The following is a 19123-nucleotide window of genomic DNA, read 5'->3' as shown; positions in this document are numbered from 1 at the left end:
AGTTTAAAAGTAAACTTACGGAGTATTTTAGTTATAAATATAAAATTATTTGATTAAGTGTTCTGTGTACCGGGATAACACACACCGAAACATTCAGCACAATTCTAACCATTAAACCCTGGCCTTTTCCGACATCCTTCACGCATAGAACCACGCAAAAAATACAAAATTTTTAATCTTCCGAGGAAGCTTCTTCCTGTGACATTTATCATTTAATGATTGGGCCCCATGAGGATTCCAACCAATGAGGGTGCATCAAGTATTTATAGGTTTCTGAATCGTCAGAATTTTATCTCGAGCATTTTTAGACTACAATCGTACTGTCAATATAATAGATAGAATTTCCTTGTTAACTTATTAATTTATTATTAATGTGTATTACAGCAAACTGGGATAACCGAATTACCACCAATAAGACGATTACATGAAATTCAAAGACATCAAGGGAGTGATGGTATTTTGGGCAGATTACGATCCTAATCATTTCAAATACTTGTCTGTTTATTAGAAGAAAATTTAAAAGTGATGACAACAGCAAAATAAGACGTTTTGCAAAAATGGCTAATGACTAGGACTTCATTTTAATCCATAGCCATTTTCTCGTGGAATAACTTTCCATCGTTCGACATGCTTACACCAAAGCACAGACAAAGATCAATGTCAAATGCAGATTATTATTGCTATGTATACGCCTAGCTAAAAAATATTGCGTGATTGGCAATGTGTTATTAGTGCACCGATTTTTTACGTAAGATATTTGGTCGATATTTGGGATAGTTCATCAGTTAGAAACGTCCTATTATAGTGCTACTCAATATCTTTGCTGCTTTGAGCAAACTACTTGAATATTATAAAAACAAAAATGCACAATTTTGTTGTTTTAGCTTTACCAGAGATATACAGACAGACTGAATATTTAATTTTTTGCAATATACAGCATGTTAATTTGAATATATATTGTTAAAAAGGTGCAGGCAGCTGTAAAGATGTCTAATCTCAAGAGTCTCAATGGAGAAAAAGCAAGGGAGGCAAAACTTAATTTAGTTTGAACAAATCAAATAATGAAAATGTTATTTCATTTTACAGTTCTAAAACCAATGGTTAAACCTCTAATGTTGTGCTTTTAACGACTATCGTTTGTGTCGACTTCAATTGTGCACATAGAAGTTCTCCAGCAGTTTCCTAAGCGCTGCAATCCATTAGGACTTAATGAAAATAAAATATTTAAAATATCCCATTTGTGTATTTAAGCTATGATGATGCCATCTTCAAATATATACATTATATAATATGTTGTATAAAATAAAACTTTTTATATAGTGATACCCAATAATATTGATTTTATTAACCCTTATAGACAAAAAAGCTTGATACGATGAGACTAAGATGATTTCGAGAAATCACTCTGGAAATATAATGACAAATAGCTTTGCAACCTGTGAACTTTTACTGACGAAATGTTGAAGCTAGGGCTAGGGTCGTAACAAATTTAGGGTAACTTGATAATATTGTATTTGCATCAGAGAATTGTTTTTCTATTTACCATTATCATGCGGTCAGCTATAAACTTGGCTGCTTACCCCATATATTTTGAGTGTTATAAAAACTACAACAAATTTTAATAGATTACACTTTGAATAAAAACTATAAGAACCATTGTACATTCAACATTTACTTTTGAAAAAAGAAAAGGCTCTAAAAGTGATTATTTTTCAATATATTTAAATGAATGGGCCAACTGACAAATTTTCTAAACATGAAGGTTAGTGTGACATGCATATAGAGGTTGTCAAAAAACTAGCCAAGTGAAAAAAACCATTGTGAGTGAAGTTTAAAAACAGACAGCGATGACAATGAATATCGAGGTGTCCTGTCTGGTTTTCAAGCACCCAGCAGAATCTACTTTTAGTATTGAGACTTGATTATCTCACAAACATGTAAACAGTCAAACCTCTACTCACAAACATGTATACAGTCTAACCTCTACTCTCAAACACGTATACAGTCAAACCTCTACTCACAAACATGTATACAGTCAAACCTCTACTCACAAACATGTATACAGTCAAACCTCTACTCACAAACATGTATACAGTCAAGCCTTTACTCTCAAAATGTATACAGTCAAACCTCTATTCACAAACATGTATACAGTCAAACCTCTACTCACAAACATGTATACAGTCAAACCTCTACTCACAAACATGTATACAGTCAAACCTCTACCCACAAACATGTATACAGTCAACCCTCTACTCACAAACATGTATACAGTCAACCCTCTACTCACAAACATGTATACAGTCAAGCCTCTACTCCCAAAATGTATACAGTCAAGCCTCTACTCCCAAAATGTATACAGTCAAACCTCTACTCACAAACATGTATACAGTCAAACCTCTACCCACAAACATGTATACAGTCAACCCTCTACTCACAAACATGTATACAGTCAACCCTCTACTCACAAACATGTATACAGTCAAGCCTCTACTCCCAAAATGTATACAGTCAAGCCTCTACTCCCAAAATGTATACAGTCAAGCCTCTACTCCCAAAATGTATATAGTCAAACCTCTACTCACAAATTTTGAAGTTAAAAATAAAATGTTAAAGCAAGAAATATATCAACTAAATTAATATATACTTTACCTAGTGTAAGTTAGGTTGGATATTTAAGGTATTTTAAACATTATATGTCAACCTATTTATTTGATTCTAGTTGCTAACTGTTACCCTTTTTGTTTTACGAGTATTGCATGGCATAATTTGAAAAACATTTCTGTTTGAAATGAACTTATTGCCAATAAAGTAATATATATAACATTTATATTATTCACTTTACTTCCAAACCTACACATTGCAGAGTCTACACTTCTGTTCATGCACCTACTGAAGTAAATTAACAATGAAAACAACCTTTTACTGATTACTTTATTAATTTAGTTTTTTTAATTTATATTTTAGATTTTTATATAAATTTTATTACATAATTTATAAAATGTATCTGTTTCAATGCAAAATTTAGCCAACTAAAGTAAGTATTATTTTTAGGCTACAGAACAAATAAAACAATATAAAATGTACAGTAGGCGCTCCTACAACGTAAATGATTCGTTCTAGGAACGTTTACGTTATAGGGATTTTACGTTATAGGAACAGTAAAATACATGTAAATTGCCTAATCCAATCCAAGATCCTTCCGAATTCACCCCTCTGGCCATACAAAAAGAAAAACCCTAAGGGCCTACATCGTTTTTTTTCTAAGTGCGACAAGAAATCAAGCAACATATAAAAGCTAACTAGAAGATTCTTGTTATTCAAATAAAATTAGAGAACTTGTTTGATACTTTGTGTTAAATGGAATTTTTTATATAGTATAAAGCAAAAACTTTACATAAATTCTCTACATTATGTGAAATTTACGTTATAAGAACGTCTACTGTATACTCATACAGACATTTACTTTGCCATACAAAAAATTAACATCTATAACTCAACGTTAACAGTAATATTGCAACTTTTAGCCCATGTAATACATTTATCATCAAATACAATATGAACTGAAAATATAAAAACCTGTTAAAGAAGAGAAAATGACAAACAATTATCTGAGCTGTCGCTAAATAGCGAGCTGTCGCTAAATAGCGAGCTGCCGCTAAATAGCGAGCTGTCGTTAAATGGCGAGCTGTCGTTAAATACCGAGCTGTCGCTAAATACCGAGCTGTCGCTAAATACCGAGCTGTCGCTAAATACCGAGCTGTCATTAAATACCGAGCTGTCGCTAAATACCGAGCTGTCATTAAATACCGAGCTGTCGCTAAATACCGAGCTGTCGGTAAATACCGAGCTGTTGGTAAATACCGAGCTGTCGGTAAATACCGAGCTGTCGGTAAATACCGAGCTGTCGGTAAATACCGAGCTGTCGGTAAATACCGAACTGTCGTTAAATACCGAACTGTCGCTAAATACCGAGCTGTCGCTAAATACCGAGCTGTCGCTAAATACCGAGCTGTCGCTAAATACCGAGCTGTCGCTAAATACCGAGCTGTCGCTAAATACCGAGCTGTCGCTAAATACCGAGCTGTCGCTAAATACCGAGCTGTCGCTAAATACCGAGCTGTCGCTAAATACCGAGCTGTCATTAAATACCGAGCTGTCGCTAAATACCGAGCTGTCGGTAAATACCGAGCTGTCGGTAAATACTGAACTGTCGGTAAATACTGAGCTGTCGGAAATACCGAGCTGTCGCTAAATACCGAGCTGTCGCTAAATACCGAGCTGTTGCTAAATACTGAGCTGTCGCTAAATACCGAGCTGTCGCTAAATACCGAGCTGTCGCTAAATACCGAGCTGTCATTAAATACCAAGCTGTCGCTAAATACTGAACTGTCGCTAAATACTGATCTGTCGGAAATACGTTTCCATGTTTTCTCTTTTTTCCCATAACAACTCCCACAGTAAAATATTTAACACATGATTTTACATATGTATGTTCAATACTCAATCATCCAGCTAAAGTAAGGGATGTTAATTAGACGTAAAGTTGCAAAAACCTTATTAAAATTATAAAAACCATAAAAACTACTTTAAACCATATAAACAGGTTTAAACCAAAAAAACCTGGTTATTTCATAAAAACCGTAACTTTTTCCAACCCTGAGGTAGATTCACTCTTCATAAATATATACTAGGTAGATTCACTCTTCATAAATATGTTCAATTGCTATAAAATGGTTTTAGGCTTGTAAAACCAGTTATATTAAAGGAATTCAAAAAAGGCGACCACTGGGCAATTGTTGTCATATAAATGGAAGAATAATTGATAAAAACATGCAGTTTATGACGGACTCGTAGTTATAAGCCTTCAAGGACTACTTTTATAATTTTACAGGAGGCATTAGTTACACATTTCAAGTGACGCATTAGTTTTTTTGTTTTAAAGATAATGTCATAGTTCATATTGTATATACAAATGGTTTACATTTCCCTTCTGCCATCGTAAGTGGTGTAAAGCCTTTCTACACTTCCTAGAGCTTCCTCATAGATACCTTGATCTACCTAGTATATATCTATGAAGAGTGAATCTACCTAGTCTATATTTATGAAGAGTGAATCTACCTAGTATATATTTATGAAGAGTGAATCAACCTAGTATATATCTATGAAGAGTGAAACTACCTAGTATATATTTATGAAGAGTGAATCTAACCTAGTATATATTTATGAAGAGTGCATCTACCTAGTATATATTTATGAAGAGTGAATCTACCTAGTATATATTTATGAAGAGTGAATCTACCTAGTATATATTTATGAAGAGTGAATCTACCTAGTATATATTAATGAAGAGCGAATCTACCTAGTATATATTTATGAGGAGTGAATCTACCTAGTATATATTTATAAAGAGTGAATAGAGCACTTCACTTATGAGTTGGTTAAAAGCTTCATCATGATAGGAAAATGCTGACAACAAGTGCAACATGGTGGCACTTATTGCCTAAGATAACCGCAACAAAACTATTTCAGAAATATTATAAAAAAGGTAATAGCCATTTGAGGTGTTTGAAGTTCGTTGTAGCTTGTTACAAAAGCCAATAAAAACTTATAACAATTTGCACTGATCCCACTCTGTTTATAGAATGATGGTTATTTTAAAGGAAGCTAGTACATATATTTACTAAACAAGTAAAATTTGCAGTTTCACTCTATAAACAGAAACAACACAGTTTCACCCTATAAACAGAAACAACACAGTTTCACCCTATAAACAGAAACAACACAGTTTCACCCTATAAACAGAAACAACACAGTTTCACCCTATAAACAGAAACAACACATGAACAATTTTTCATCTCTACAAAAAACGAGGCAAAACCAAATTATCATATTTTCTGTCAGATTGTATAATTGTTGCTATTTTTCAAAGAACGATGAGTAAGGCTATTTTCTAACCCAAACTCTGATTTTCATGAATGCGTAGAGATGCGAGCAATGTCCTAACAGAAAGTAACTCGACTGAGTTTCATAGTACTATTTGAAACTATGCGATTAAAGCCATTATACAGTAGATTGTATGTTTCTCATGCATCTAAAGCACATTTTAGCACAATAATAGACACTGCCAAGTAGGTCACTAGTCTCACATGCAATTAGATCTCTAAATGGGCTCTCAGCACATAAAACCTTCACCAGTCTAAGTGTTTAACAGTAAAAAAACCACTGTCATATGTAGAAAAACATCAATTTAAAAATATTACTACTACTACTGTTATTCATCAGCAAAATGTTGATTTAGAAGGTAACAAACATCAATCTTCCGAACCACACTTATATAAGCAGCCCCTTTCCTGCCTCAGGATAAAGTAAGCTCATCACCGATATATTCAATATCGTCCTATTTAATACGCTGGTGAACCTTGATACCTGATCAAAGCTAAACTCGCGTTAGCATTGACGAAGCTATAACGGCTGTCACAAACATGAAATATTTGATAGTAATCACATGTGCGGAGCGCTTCCACAAATAAGACAAGTTGGCAAGAAGTTGATGAAACTCCTTCCCTTTGTTCATATAATCAATTCAATATAATATCAATATAATCAATTCTGCATTACTGTCAGCTTAGACGACTGCAAACAGAATATCTGTCAAAAACTAGCAACTCCTCACATTCTGCTTCTACATTTGCCAGTGTCACAAAAGCGTTGCATCAGAGAATATTTCACGCATTAGATCGAGGTAAGAATTCTCTAGAGATATTCATGGTAGCTAACTATTGTCTCTTCTCATTTTGTATATAAAGGCCATCATAATCTACTAGCGTCATACTTGATGAGATGTTCTGTAACCAGGCAACAATGGGAGCACAAAAAAACACTTTATTAGAACTTATTAGTCCCAGAAACTCTTGTTAAATCTCACCTTCATTTGTGTTGTAAGGGTCAGGATCTGGCATTGGGGGTGGTGGGGGTGATAGCGGAGGTCCCATATTACCATTGTACATTGCCTGGCCAGCAGTCTGATACGGTGAGCTGTTCCTTCTCTCAGTAACTATTGCTTGTACCGGTGGGACAGGAGGTGGCACAGGAGGCCCCGGAGGTGCTGGTGGTGCTGCCAGTTCCGGTGCATAACCTGTGTAATAGTCAAAATAAATTCATGCCAGTTATCCTAACATATAAGGTACTTGCACTACTTGCAGAAGTTTCAATTACACAAAGACTTCTTAAAGTAACAAGGAGATGCATACTTCGAGCACTTGCATCAGATGGCATAAATCCATATTTTCACATGCTTCTGTTAGAGCAAAATGTGAAGATGTTTTATGGTGATAAATTACTATAATTGCACAATAAATGCTATGTATTCAATCACTACTCATTTAAACAGTTGAAAATCTTTCAATAGACTTTTTTTAATCTATTTAGCATTCTGTATACAAGCGTACATATGTGTATATGTGTATTGCATGAGTACTGAACAGATACAACTTACCTAAGTGCATGTATAAATTTATGGTATTTATACATTATATATCTAGCAGTGTTTTTCTATGTAGTTTTTCTTGGTGTAGTCTCATATGTATCATGGAACACGTGAATGTAATCTATGTATACACATTTTTTCTTGTATATATGTTGGAGAATGTATACACATGTTGTGTATCTACTGATCCTTCTTTTGGTGTCTGGAATGCATTCCTCCCTTCAGAAGGGATGCGTGTCATACACCTCTGAACTTTGAATCTTCGCGAAACAGAAACTAGATGTTTGTGTTTGTAAAGTATAATCCCGAATTTTAACACTTCAGAAAACTTGGACTGCTTTTTAAACTTTTGCAGTTACTAAATAAGGACATGTATGAATACGTGTACATGTCCTTGTACATGTAGTATACTTGTATAGTACATTGTATATATAATACCGATATCCGTAAAAGATCAACGAAAAGAGAAGGAGAAGCATGACTGGGGCGAGAATCAGAAACTAAGCTAATACTGCAACAAATATTCTTAAGCCAGTCAGTGTCTGGATAGCAAGATAATGAAAAGGCTTATCGGTGATTCTCTGTCGGTGAAAGAGAAATGTCAAATTCCATTCAAGTTAAAAACGTTTTTGAGCTATTCTTGTATGAGATCTTATATTATATCGCTGACAGCAAACAGCTCATTGCTAAAGAACTTTCATATCGATAGACTGCGCTCTCTACATTTATGACTTAGCCACGATTCTGACAGTGTATTGCTATTCATGTTCAAACGAAGGCCACTGCAGGTGGAAAGAACACTCTCGAGTCACATAATGGCAATAAAATATACTATACTGCTGTACGCTGTACTGGTTTTTCAATTTATTCATTTTAAAACAAGAAATGACCAAAACTTTTAAACATAAATTATCATTATTAAAGGAAAATGAAGAAACTAGTGGGTGCGTAACCTACAGTACAACGAAGCTGTGATAGGAATGAAGTAGGAGGATTACAGTAGCTACTTACAGTTAGTTAAGCAAATGTAATACGCACACATACACCGGACGAAACAGTGCATGTATACACCTGTGCGTGCGTGTAATAAGACTTACCAAATTAAGTTGACACTCAGGAGTATGCACGAGTACATGTGTTTGTAAACAGATCACTTAATAAAAATTATGTAAAATTTGAGCGCATATTCTACTCTAAACCTGAATTAATTTCTAACACCCACTTTTTAAAATTATATGAATCATTGCAGTTTCGTATGTGAAGGTTAAAAGTCTAGAGGAAAATGCAATTGAACTAAAAAAAAAATTAAACATAACATTAACTATATAGATTCAAGTAGTTTAGACTTCCCTAGTCTATGTAAGGTATGCATATCACCTTTCCATGCCGCTAATTGTAATTCTTTTTATGCTTCGACGGTGAAATGACAAAAAACAATTTTTGATTGATTATTATTCTTTATTACTATAGTTTTTTACATATATTTTATAATGTATTTGATCTGAGGTGTAAATACCTAAACTAATTATGATTACCTTTCTAAATTGTTGAACAAATTAACAAACATGATGTATTCCTATGGGAATAACAACATGTTTACGTTGTTATTCTATGTTAATAACATGTTTATGTTGTTATTCTATGTTAATCACATGTTTATGTTGTTATTTTAAGCAATATTTTATAACATGTAACATATAAAGTAGATCTTAACACCCACAGTTTCCAACATACTGTAGGTTGTAAAACCTTAGCAAATATTGTATTCTAGACTAAGTAATTTCCAACATGATGTTTGAAGTGATTTAAAAACGTGGAATTTTCCTGTGAAAGTGAAGAAGCTGGTGAGAAATATAACAATTTTTTATTATTAATCCGTTGATTAAACATTTTACTCATAGTTTGTTTTCTATATAGTTTTATGTAATATATTGGTTTTAAAGCTATATAGCTTTGCATTACGAAATTATCGTGGTTTTGTTGGCTGTGGAATGAATTAAAAGTACCATGGTGCAATCTGACGGGAACATTTGCTGCAACATTCAACACTTACAACATACAAAGTAGATGTAGGAATGAAATAACTTCGAGTGTAGAGGTCTGACTGCACGCATTTCTTTCATAATTTCAATGCATACATCATAACTTTTAGTTGATATCCAATCAGTAGCCAGAATGTATTTAAATAGTTTTATCCAGAATTGCGTCTACTATTCTAATTGTAATTATTTAGCACTTCTGTATTTTACTGACACACTAAATAAATGATAAATGAATGCAAATGAAAAAATATTTTCACCACAAGTTAATATATGATAATCCTACAGAGAAGAGATACACTAGCGCGGCCCAATGAATAATATCCATTATTTTAATATAATAGTTTTGTTCCAATCTGTGGTAGGTAAACCCGCAATGAACTACAAAAGAGACACAATCAGAAAACAATTAAACAAACTATTGTGACCTTTGTCATTTGATATTTTACTGTGAAAAGAGATAAGCCACCGCACAATCATTCGTCATGACCGCTAACGAGAAATAAAAACCGGGGGATTTTTCATACAGAAAATTTAATGACTTTTAACGGTTTATTATAAAATAATAAGCTGCAATTAAATAGACAAGCTCGTCCGGGTAACAATAGGAGGCATCAACTGTTAGTATGCCTCAGATATCGGGGTGAGGTCAGACGATCAAACTGCAGTAGCGATTGCAAAAAAAGGTATATAAGAAGCAGGATACTGGATATTTGATTTGATAGAAACAGGCCAAACATCCTCCAGCAAGGATTTGGAAACCTGAAGATTAGTATCGCGAAGTTGCCTTACTCACTCTTACGCAATAATCATTGTATCGTGTTACAAAAGTCCGGTACGATAGAAAATAATTTTTTTACCTCAACTCTAGGAACAACACCGCGTTAAAACGTTGTGAAAAAATCTTTTATGAAGTATGTATTTTAGAAATCCCTTCCGACATTCAAATTCATGACCTTAACACGCCGGCATTACAACATTCTACACTTGTCAATCCATCTTGACATATCCGCAAAAAAAGCATTAACAGCCTGATTAAGGTGTATAAATTCTATTAGCAACACTTGACAGGATGTAGTCGCGCATAAGAGATTACAGCTTCTTCAAAAAAACGTCAAAAGATCAATTGAATGCCTCAGCAGATTGTTTCTGTAAGTTTGCACAGCTAGAATAAGTAGCCCAGCCCAATGAATATTCTGGAAAATCATATATTTAATAATATTTACTATAATAAGAGCCGTGCCCAGCCGTTTATCCGTCCGAAGCCCAATTAAGAGCTTTAGGAAAAAGAATTACACTCCACACGGATTGGACCAGAATATTCAGCTTCCCAGTCAAGCACACTACTATCCGCACCATTTGATCACCTCACTAACTTGCCAAAAAATAATGATTACTATACTGATTGCACATGACGATCTCTCACAGAGCACGGGACTCGTACATGATAATACTATCCAAGTGTTTTTATAATACATGTACCTGCACTAGCACCAATAACCAGTCAATACTGTAAAAATCTTTTACAGTTATACACAATTATTAACTATTAAAATCTCCAGCTAATCTCCAGCTAATCACCAGCTTATCATCAGTTTTTCACCAGCTGCGCAGCTCACCTTGGTAGTTTGAAGGCTAACCAACAATACTTACCATATGTTGGGTTGCATGCTATATCCTCATGAAAGCTTGGAGGTTTGTTAGTTTGCAGGTACTGCGTAGGCATATAGTGAGAAGGAACCTCGGGTGGCCGAACTGGTGGAGCGATTGTACCAGATGCCTGCCGTTGTGCAGCTGATCGTAGTGCAAGTGTGCCTAACAAATACACACCTACAGTTACTGCCAGTGTTCCACAAGCTTGTCTCACGAATTTGGCTTGTAAAACAAAAAAACATCGACAGAGTTGTTTCATTTATGCTAAGACAGTTAATATATATCATTCATGTAATCATAATGAAGAATCTGTCAAGGTCAAGGAACAAAAATAGCCGTAAGACTTCTGCGTGTGCAAACAGGTGAAAACAGGTGAATGACCAAAAAATTTAAGCGAGAAAATCGAGAAAAACAAATGTGAAAATATTTAACAGTGATAACAGAAGAGGGAATAGCAGAATTTAACTAGAGTGCATCCCCAAGTTATGACGTCCCCGTTTTAAGGTTTTTTTCGCCTTACGATGTAGAACACGATGGTTTTTCATCACCTCGGCAAGGATTTTTTTTGCCATGCATGCAACATCAACAAAAGTGTCTCTCGAAATAAAAATTTGGTGGTTGGTGTACTGACTATGTCGGAATAACGAAGATGTCGATAAGCTACTCGCCGAAACCCCTCCCACAACGCCTAAAAGAGATACGATACTCACTCTCCCAGTTCAGCATGCTTTGTGTTTCGTAAATGCTTGATAATGCGTGAATGAAATAAACACTAGTGAAAATGGAGTGAGAAAATTTTTTGTGCATTTTAGTGTTTAATATAATATTTACTATAAACGTTAATTCCTTATACGTACATGTATAACTATATAACTACATACATAACCTTCGTTAGCCATGGGCCCTAAGATTGATAACGACGTTAAAGGAAGACGAATCATAATCATAAGCAGATCATAAAATCACTAAATACATCAAAGTTACTGTAGGTAATTATAGTTACTAAAGTTCATAGACAATTTTGTTACTAATTTTTAATATGTACAGTGTGTATATAAGATTTGGATGTTTCCAACCAGAGGTGTTTGCATTAGATAATTACTATGGGTTTCTATACCCCTGTATGCGACATTTTCACTTTAAGATGCCAACACCGAAACGAATTAATGTCGTATGACGGGGGTCCACTGTAATAGTAAAACTCCCACAATAGAAGCTAAACAATCAACCTTAATATCTCAGAACACTTAGTTGTTATTTGTCGTTATTTGCAAGAAAATCAAGTAAGCATTTAAATGTTTCTATTAATCAATAAGTCTTTACTAGCTTTAGTAAAACTTGTCACGCATAAACAGTGATGCACTTGCGACATGCCCAGCTGGAGTTTGGAAAGATGGACAACTATCTTTGTTCATCAACAGATTAAGTACGCAAGTGATTGCAAGAACACAATTGCTGCAGTCTTTTAGTGTACCAAACATACAGTAGATGCTATTATAACATAAACCTGTCTTAACATAAATTTCGTAATTAAATTAACGTAAAGAAATTACGTAGTTTTTTGTTACTTAAAAAATTACAGATAACGTAAAGCGCCAGTCGGGGGCGGGTTCTCAAATTTGATTTGAATAAAGTGAATTTCATAGTTAGCCTTAACAATATAGTATTCTCTCTGGCCAAAATTGAGAAAGAAAACGACGAATATGGTTATCTCTATTATAAATACAAGCCCCCAGTAGCCTGATGTGCTGTCAGAGATCATCAAGTGTCACAATAAAAAGTATGTGCACAATTATTCAGAAACACCTAAAGGCAGTCGATTGGTGCAGGTGTTAGTGTGTCAATCTACCGAGCTGCATGTCACGAGCTGGAGTCTCATTGAAAGCGATGTTTTATCCTAACTGCTAACCTTGTCTTTGAATAAACAGACAGACAACACTTTTATTATAGTGAAGATATAGTTTTATTATACTTTATTTTAGACGTATACAATTTTTTAACGTAAAATTATCGTAATTATGGACCTTAAACGAGTAAAAATGAAAAAAGCTGTTGATACAAACCACTGATACCAGCTACTGGAGAGTCATTAAATCGAAGATACATTTAGTTTTTTTCTTTTTCGAAGGGTAAGGGGATGAGTTTGGAAAGATCTAGGACCGGATTAGGCAATTTACATGTATTTCACTGTTCATAAAACGTAAAATCAATACAACGTAAACAATCTCGGAACATATTATTTACGTTGTAGGAGCGCCTACTGTATTTTGTTCTGTTTATTTGTCTCTATGTAGTAGACGCCCATAAAGCACCCATATTTCAAAAAGGGTATAAAACTAAAACAAATCCTTGAATATTTTTTGGGTTTGCATCGAACTGCCACAATAACGAAAGCGTAAAAATAAGACAAGACTTATTCACTAGTGGCAGAAATAGCGCCATGAAAAGGACCAGCTATGATTAGTAGAGCAGGAAAACAGCTTTGATGAAGGTTTAAGACCTTGGCATTTATTTTTTCATACCTGTCACAGATGAGGTAGGAACGTTGTGTCTTGGTACATTAGTGGTGTTTGCTCTACCACCGCTGCTGGTACTACTAACGCTGCCTGTGTGACTCGGAGGTCTATAATTGGAGACCGCAGTCTGCAGAATAGCAACACATAAAAACTAGAGATATAGATTCAAAGCAAGCGGACGCAGTCATAAATCAAACAGAAGTAAGATAATGTATTGTTCAAACAATGCCTTTTTTGTCCGCACAAGTTAAAGATTGGAGTGAACAACAAGGAAAGACAGGTACAAACCAGAGTTTGATGATTTGACACATGACAACCAGCGGCCAAACAGAGATGGTTACCAGCTAATGAATGTCACGCTATAGGAAGTGTACGTGTAACCACAGAAATACACGCATTATGAATATTTACTTGTTTTAGTAAACATGTCATAAGCTTGTCAGCTGTCAGTGTTGGGTGAGCAAGTTTCCAATTACAGTCAAACCTTGACACAAAGTTAATTTGTTCAAAAATTTGTATTGGCGATGTCAAAACCAGCCCATATCTGGGCCAAAGCTTTTATACACAATATTATATTTCATGTATTCTACAACCCAAAAACCTAATGGTAAATATTTCAGGTAACTACCCATACCTATACCATTGAAACAAAAGCATTATATAAACGTCAAAATAATAAAAGGTAAAAAACATAATTATATGTGAAAAACTAAACTAATAATTGAGTAAACAACAAAAAATGTTTTTTATTGTCAATTCGTTTGTGCTGTAAAGACAGGTGACCAAATGAGAAACCTTGGTGATACAGAAAACCAACAGTGCATTAGTAGAGCTGATGATAGAAATACAGAGCTAGTCTAACTTAAACTGGGTAAACCTGAATTTAACATAGCTTATGTATATTTGTATATACATATATACATTATTTGTATATATGTATATATACGTGTATATATATATATACTTGTATATACATATACAAAACTACAATGCATTCATAATCCGTGTATTTCTGTGGTTACACATACACTTCCTATAGTGTGACATTAATTATATCCATCATATTTGTTTTATATAATATCATATATAATTATGTTGTTTGCCTTTAGTATTTTGATGTGGTGTATATAACGCTTTTGTTTTAATGGTATAGGTACGGGTAGTTACCTGAAATATTTACTGTTAGGTTTTTGGGTTGTAGAATACACGCATAAAATATAATAATGTGTATAAAGGTTTTGGCCAAGATATGGGCTGGTTTTGACATCGCCAATACAAATTTTTAAACAAATTAACTTTGTGTCAAGGTTTGACTGTAATTGGAAACTTGCTCACCCAACACTGACAGCTGACAAGCTTATGGCATGTTTACTAAAACAAGTAAATATTCATATTGCGTGTGTTTCTGTGGTTACACGTACACTTCTCATAGTGTGACACTCATTATGATATCCATCATATTTTTAAATACACATACAAAACTATGAAGTTTTAAGAAACTCCGGACACAATATGTCTGAAATTACAACATATGTCAAAATAACTATTTGCTCTAATTTTACATTGAATAGCGAAAAAAATTCTATGTTAAGGTTCGACTGAATTTAAATCTTTAAAAGCAAATGCATTCTTTAAATATATTAATATATATATTAATATATTAATGTTTTACAACATCCATATCCCACAATGCAGATAGGATAGCTAAGACTTTGAGCAGTCTAAATAATAAATCAAATGCACACAGAACAAAGCTAAATGCATTAGTCCAAATATACAATTTATTAGCACGGATTAAAGTGTATTCACCCTGGGTCCTCCAGATCCCACTGAGTCAAGAATAGTGTAATCTATAGGTTTTCTTATATACTTGACAACTTTCTCAGGTTGTACTGGGAATATAATGCCTGGCGATTTGACACCGACAGGTCGATGAATGGTCTTGCTTGTTGTTAGCACTCCTATCTCTTTTCTGGCCACCTTTTCTTTGTGAATTGTCACCGTCTAACATCAAACACATCATGCAAGTTATGATGCGACACTAAAGTTGTATAAAAAAGGAAGAAGTTATGTACCCACTAAAATTCAGTCAAAATGATAAGACAACTTTGAAAAAGTGTTATACTATAGGGACTTGATACTGCTGGAATTCTAACCCAAATTAAAGGAGGAATGGGAAAAATGAGGAGACAACTTTGAAAAGACCTGAATGTCTACGATTGCAGTAAGTAATTAGAGTAGAGCTAATGAGCTGGCAGCATATCGACCTGTGACAAATGATTGATGCTTGACTCCATGTCAACAAGTTGCCTCGCTTGAAGATCTAGCAAGCTGAGAAAGCTTGTAGCAAGGGTATTTATTTGATAAGCAACACTTGCTAAGGCCTGAGTCGTGTACCCTCTCGTCTCTTCCAAAGCCGGTTTCTTCTCGGCTGCCTAAAATAAATGTTATACGTAAACAAAAGAATGCCGGCAATAAGTTTGAAGGCTGGACAACAAAGAGAATTTGCCTTACCTGAAGATATAGCCCTTCACAATAATCTGCAACTTTCTTTAAATTTACATGACCATCCTTCAGTTGAGTCATAGCTTCTGGAATCTCCTGCTCTTGCAACTGATATAGCTCCGCCATTTTTACTCTTGCTACAAAACAATGTAAATGCAAAACGTTTAAAGCACCCAATTCAACTTAAACTTAAATTCACCTCAACTGCCCAACTGCTTACTCTGATCTTTAGCAACAACTAGTTGAGCAAGCTAGCAAGTATTTGAACCTAATCAGTGACAAAATAGTACACTATGACAGACCAAGCATAAACAAAACTAGTTCTCAAGTAAAGTTTATCAGGCATCAACTACACATATTTGTTTGCACAGATCTAGCTGTTCATCACAGCCTCTCAGCTTATCAGCTGTACTGGCTGAAGCTGTTACTATGTACAAACCTAAAACAATAAGGCAAGCAAGTGCCCAAGGGTACAAGTTTGTCTGAGCTGCAAAAATTCTGCTATTTTTATGCTCGGGGAGAAAAAAAATTTAAAGCAGAAAAAACTGATAATTAAGAATTTCATTATTTAAGTGTTTTCCAGCAAATAAATACATTGAGAAACATGAGATAGTTCTTTTGTTAGAAATGCTATAGTTGTGTCTAGTATACAGCTGTCTGGCCCTAAAAGTTCTGGCAAGCTACCGAGTTCTGCAAGTTTCATTATGATATCCATCGACATAGATGAATCCTCAATAATAGACAAGAGTTGCTAAATCGCTAAACTCACACCTAGAACAGAAATCCACATCAAAAATTTAGCAATTTTTTATTGGACAAAAGATGCAACAGTGAAAATTGCACTAAGGTAGGACAAAGACAGACGACTGCAAACCACCGCTTACAAATATTCAAAAAAGTGATTAAAACCAAAAAACCTGCTGATGACATGATTTTATTGAAACATATAATAAAAAAGAGAAGATCAGAGGGATCTATACATCCATAAAACAGTGTCTACCGGTTGACGGTTCATTTTTGAAGTGAAATATATTTTTTGTCTATGATATTGCGAATATTTTCAAACATGCAAAAATGTTTAAAGCAGTCTGCGATAAGGTGCACAAACACTTAATAATTTAAAGACAAATATGATGTATGACTATAAAAAAACAATAGAGTAGAACAGCTTACTTGTGATGCATTCATTATTTACAAACAAAACAGTTATTTAATCTGACAACAGTGAATGTGGACTAAAATGAGCAGAAGGGTAGCTTTCTCATCCCTTGGCAAACATTCCAAATTTGTCTACACTCCATACATGGTCACATTACCTAAGTACATGCTCAGTTGAGAGTCACTATGATAAATTATATACATCTAGAGGGGTTTACATACTTTGAGCCACAATAGAATGCAGATCAAACTGAAGAAAAAGCAGAATTGATAGCAATTCATTCTAGTAGTTTTAAGCTAATTGATACCCATTCTTTTTAAGTTCAGCATAACATTTTTTTGTTCATACTCTATTAGTCCAGCATAACATTTTTTGTTCATACGCTATTAGTCCAGCATTAGTCACACAAGGTGTGCCAAACTATCAAGACATCATAATGGTAATGTTGTCAGCCTGTGTGTACTATCCGTACATGTGTCCACATTGTAGAAGTTTTTACTATCATAAAGGAAAACTACAGCAGATTCACAGAAATCAATGCAATTGATAGACTAAACTCGCTACTCAAATCAAAGATCTTTATCAACAGAATTAAGTCATTTACCGCATACAATTTTAATAACATGTGGAAGCTTATAAGCTGAAGTAAATTTCCACCATTTACTATGTATACTCATGCGTACACCATTTTTTGATCAATTCAACTTCTCTGTTTTTTCTAAAATTACAATCTTTCATAGCATATGCCTAAAAATAGAAGGATCGCTATAGACGAACAATTCTCATTTTAAGGTAGGTTGAAGTTTTTGTTAACTCAGAAGCCAAAAAAGTTGCTCTAATTTTTTTTTTCAAAATATTTTCATCGAAACAATATTCTGCCATTGCAGCAGTTTTAGAATAAGTGATCTTACGCAGAGATGCGACTAAACGTAGACAAGGCTCTCTGGCAGCCATGTAACAAGTGTTCACCAAAATGATTAGAATACACTTGAATTCTACGTAGATAATAAAAAAACAATCATAATTCTTAATACTAACTATATAATTTGGCCTTTATTGAATAACATTATGTGTGTTAAATTATGAATTTAACAGACCTCATTCATGAGTTGCTCATGCAGGTCACAAAAATAAAAACATACTCGAAACTACAAATTCAATAGCGTTCAAACTAAATGCTTCAACAAATCAATTGCGCCATTAGCTTTATCTTGCCTTTTATCGAGAGCCAACATAGGATATTGGGGGTATCCTATAGCATTTTACTAACAAAATTTATATTTATAGCGGAAGCGGAAATGTTGAGTTCATTTAAAACGAAAGCCCGTGACCCTGAAACAATAGATCTCAGGCCTTTTAAGGAACACAACTCCTATAGGCTGTGGGCCAAGGCAGGTTATCTTGCATTTCCGTTGGCACTCCTTTCAGTGGCAATTTTTGCAGTGATTCAGACTAATTTCAGTATGGAGAATTCAAAACTGAAAAGTTGCCGCAGCTACCATTCCCACTTCTATGAGAAATTTGATAAAAGTTATATTTTAGGACTTATCTCCCCTGTAAATAAGACTCCTTTCATAGAAGCATCAGATTTAAAACTTTTTATTATAATTATTTTGCAGTAACTTGGGATGTCAGTGGTAAAGTCAAAATTTATCTTCTATTTATTTTCAAACATTCCATATCTTATGATTGTTACACCCACATGTAAACTATATACATGTATATACGTTTATGTAAATGTGTGTATAATTGCATGGTAATA

General features: G+C 34.2%; 1 protein-coding gene across 4 annotated transcripts in view; it reads right to left on the bottom strand.

The window, feature by feature from the left end:
• The window catches only part of LOC137394627 (abl interactor 2-like), a 28367-nt gene extending 9673 nt beyond the window's left edge, over positions 1-18694 (bottom strand). For all 4 annotated transcript variants that reach the window (XM_068081373.1, XM_068081375.1, XM_068081372.1 and 1 more), the window contains exons 1-7: positions 18577-18694; positions 16212-16339; positions 15965-16132; positions 15507-15701; positions 13704-13824; positions 11182-11343; positions 6929-7138 (exon numbers count right to left, since the gene is read on the bottom strand). In XM_068081373.1, coding sequence (XP_067937474.1) covers positions 6929-7138; positions 11182-11343; positions 13704-13824; positions 15507-15701; positions 15965-16132; positions 16212-16328 — 973 coding nt within the window. In that variant the 5' untranslated portion in view covers positions 16329-16339; positions 18577-18694. The remainder of the gene's footprint in view (positions 1-6928; positions 7139-11181; positions 11344-13703; positions 13825-15506; positions 15702-15964; positions 16133-16211; positions 16340-18576) is intronic.
• Positions 18695-19123: the final 429 nt, after the last annotated feature.

Source organism: Watersipora subatra, chromosome 4 (assembly GCF_963576615.1).
Source record: "Watersipora subatra chromosome 4, tzWatSuba1.1, whole genome shotgun sequence".
Classification (NCBI taxonomy): domain Eukaryota; kingdom Metazoa; phylum Bryozoa; class Gymnolaemata; order Cheilostomatida; family Watersiporidae; genus Watersipora; species Watersipora subatra.
This window is presented reverse-complemented; position numbering and strand designations above follow the sequence as displayed.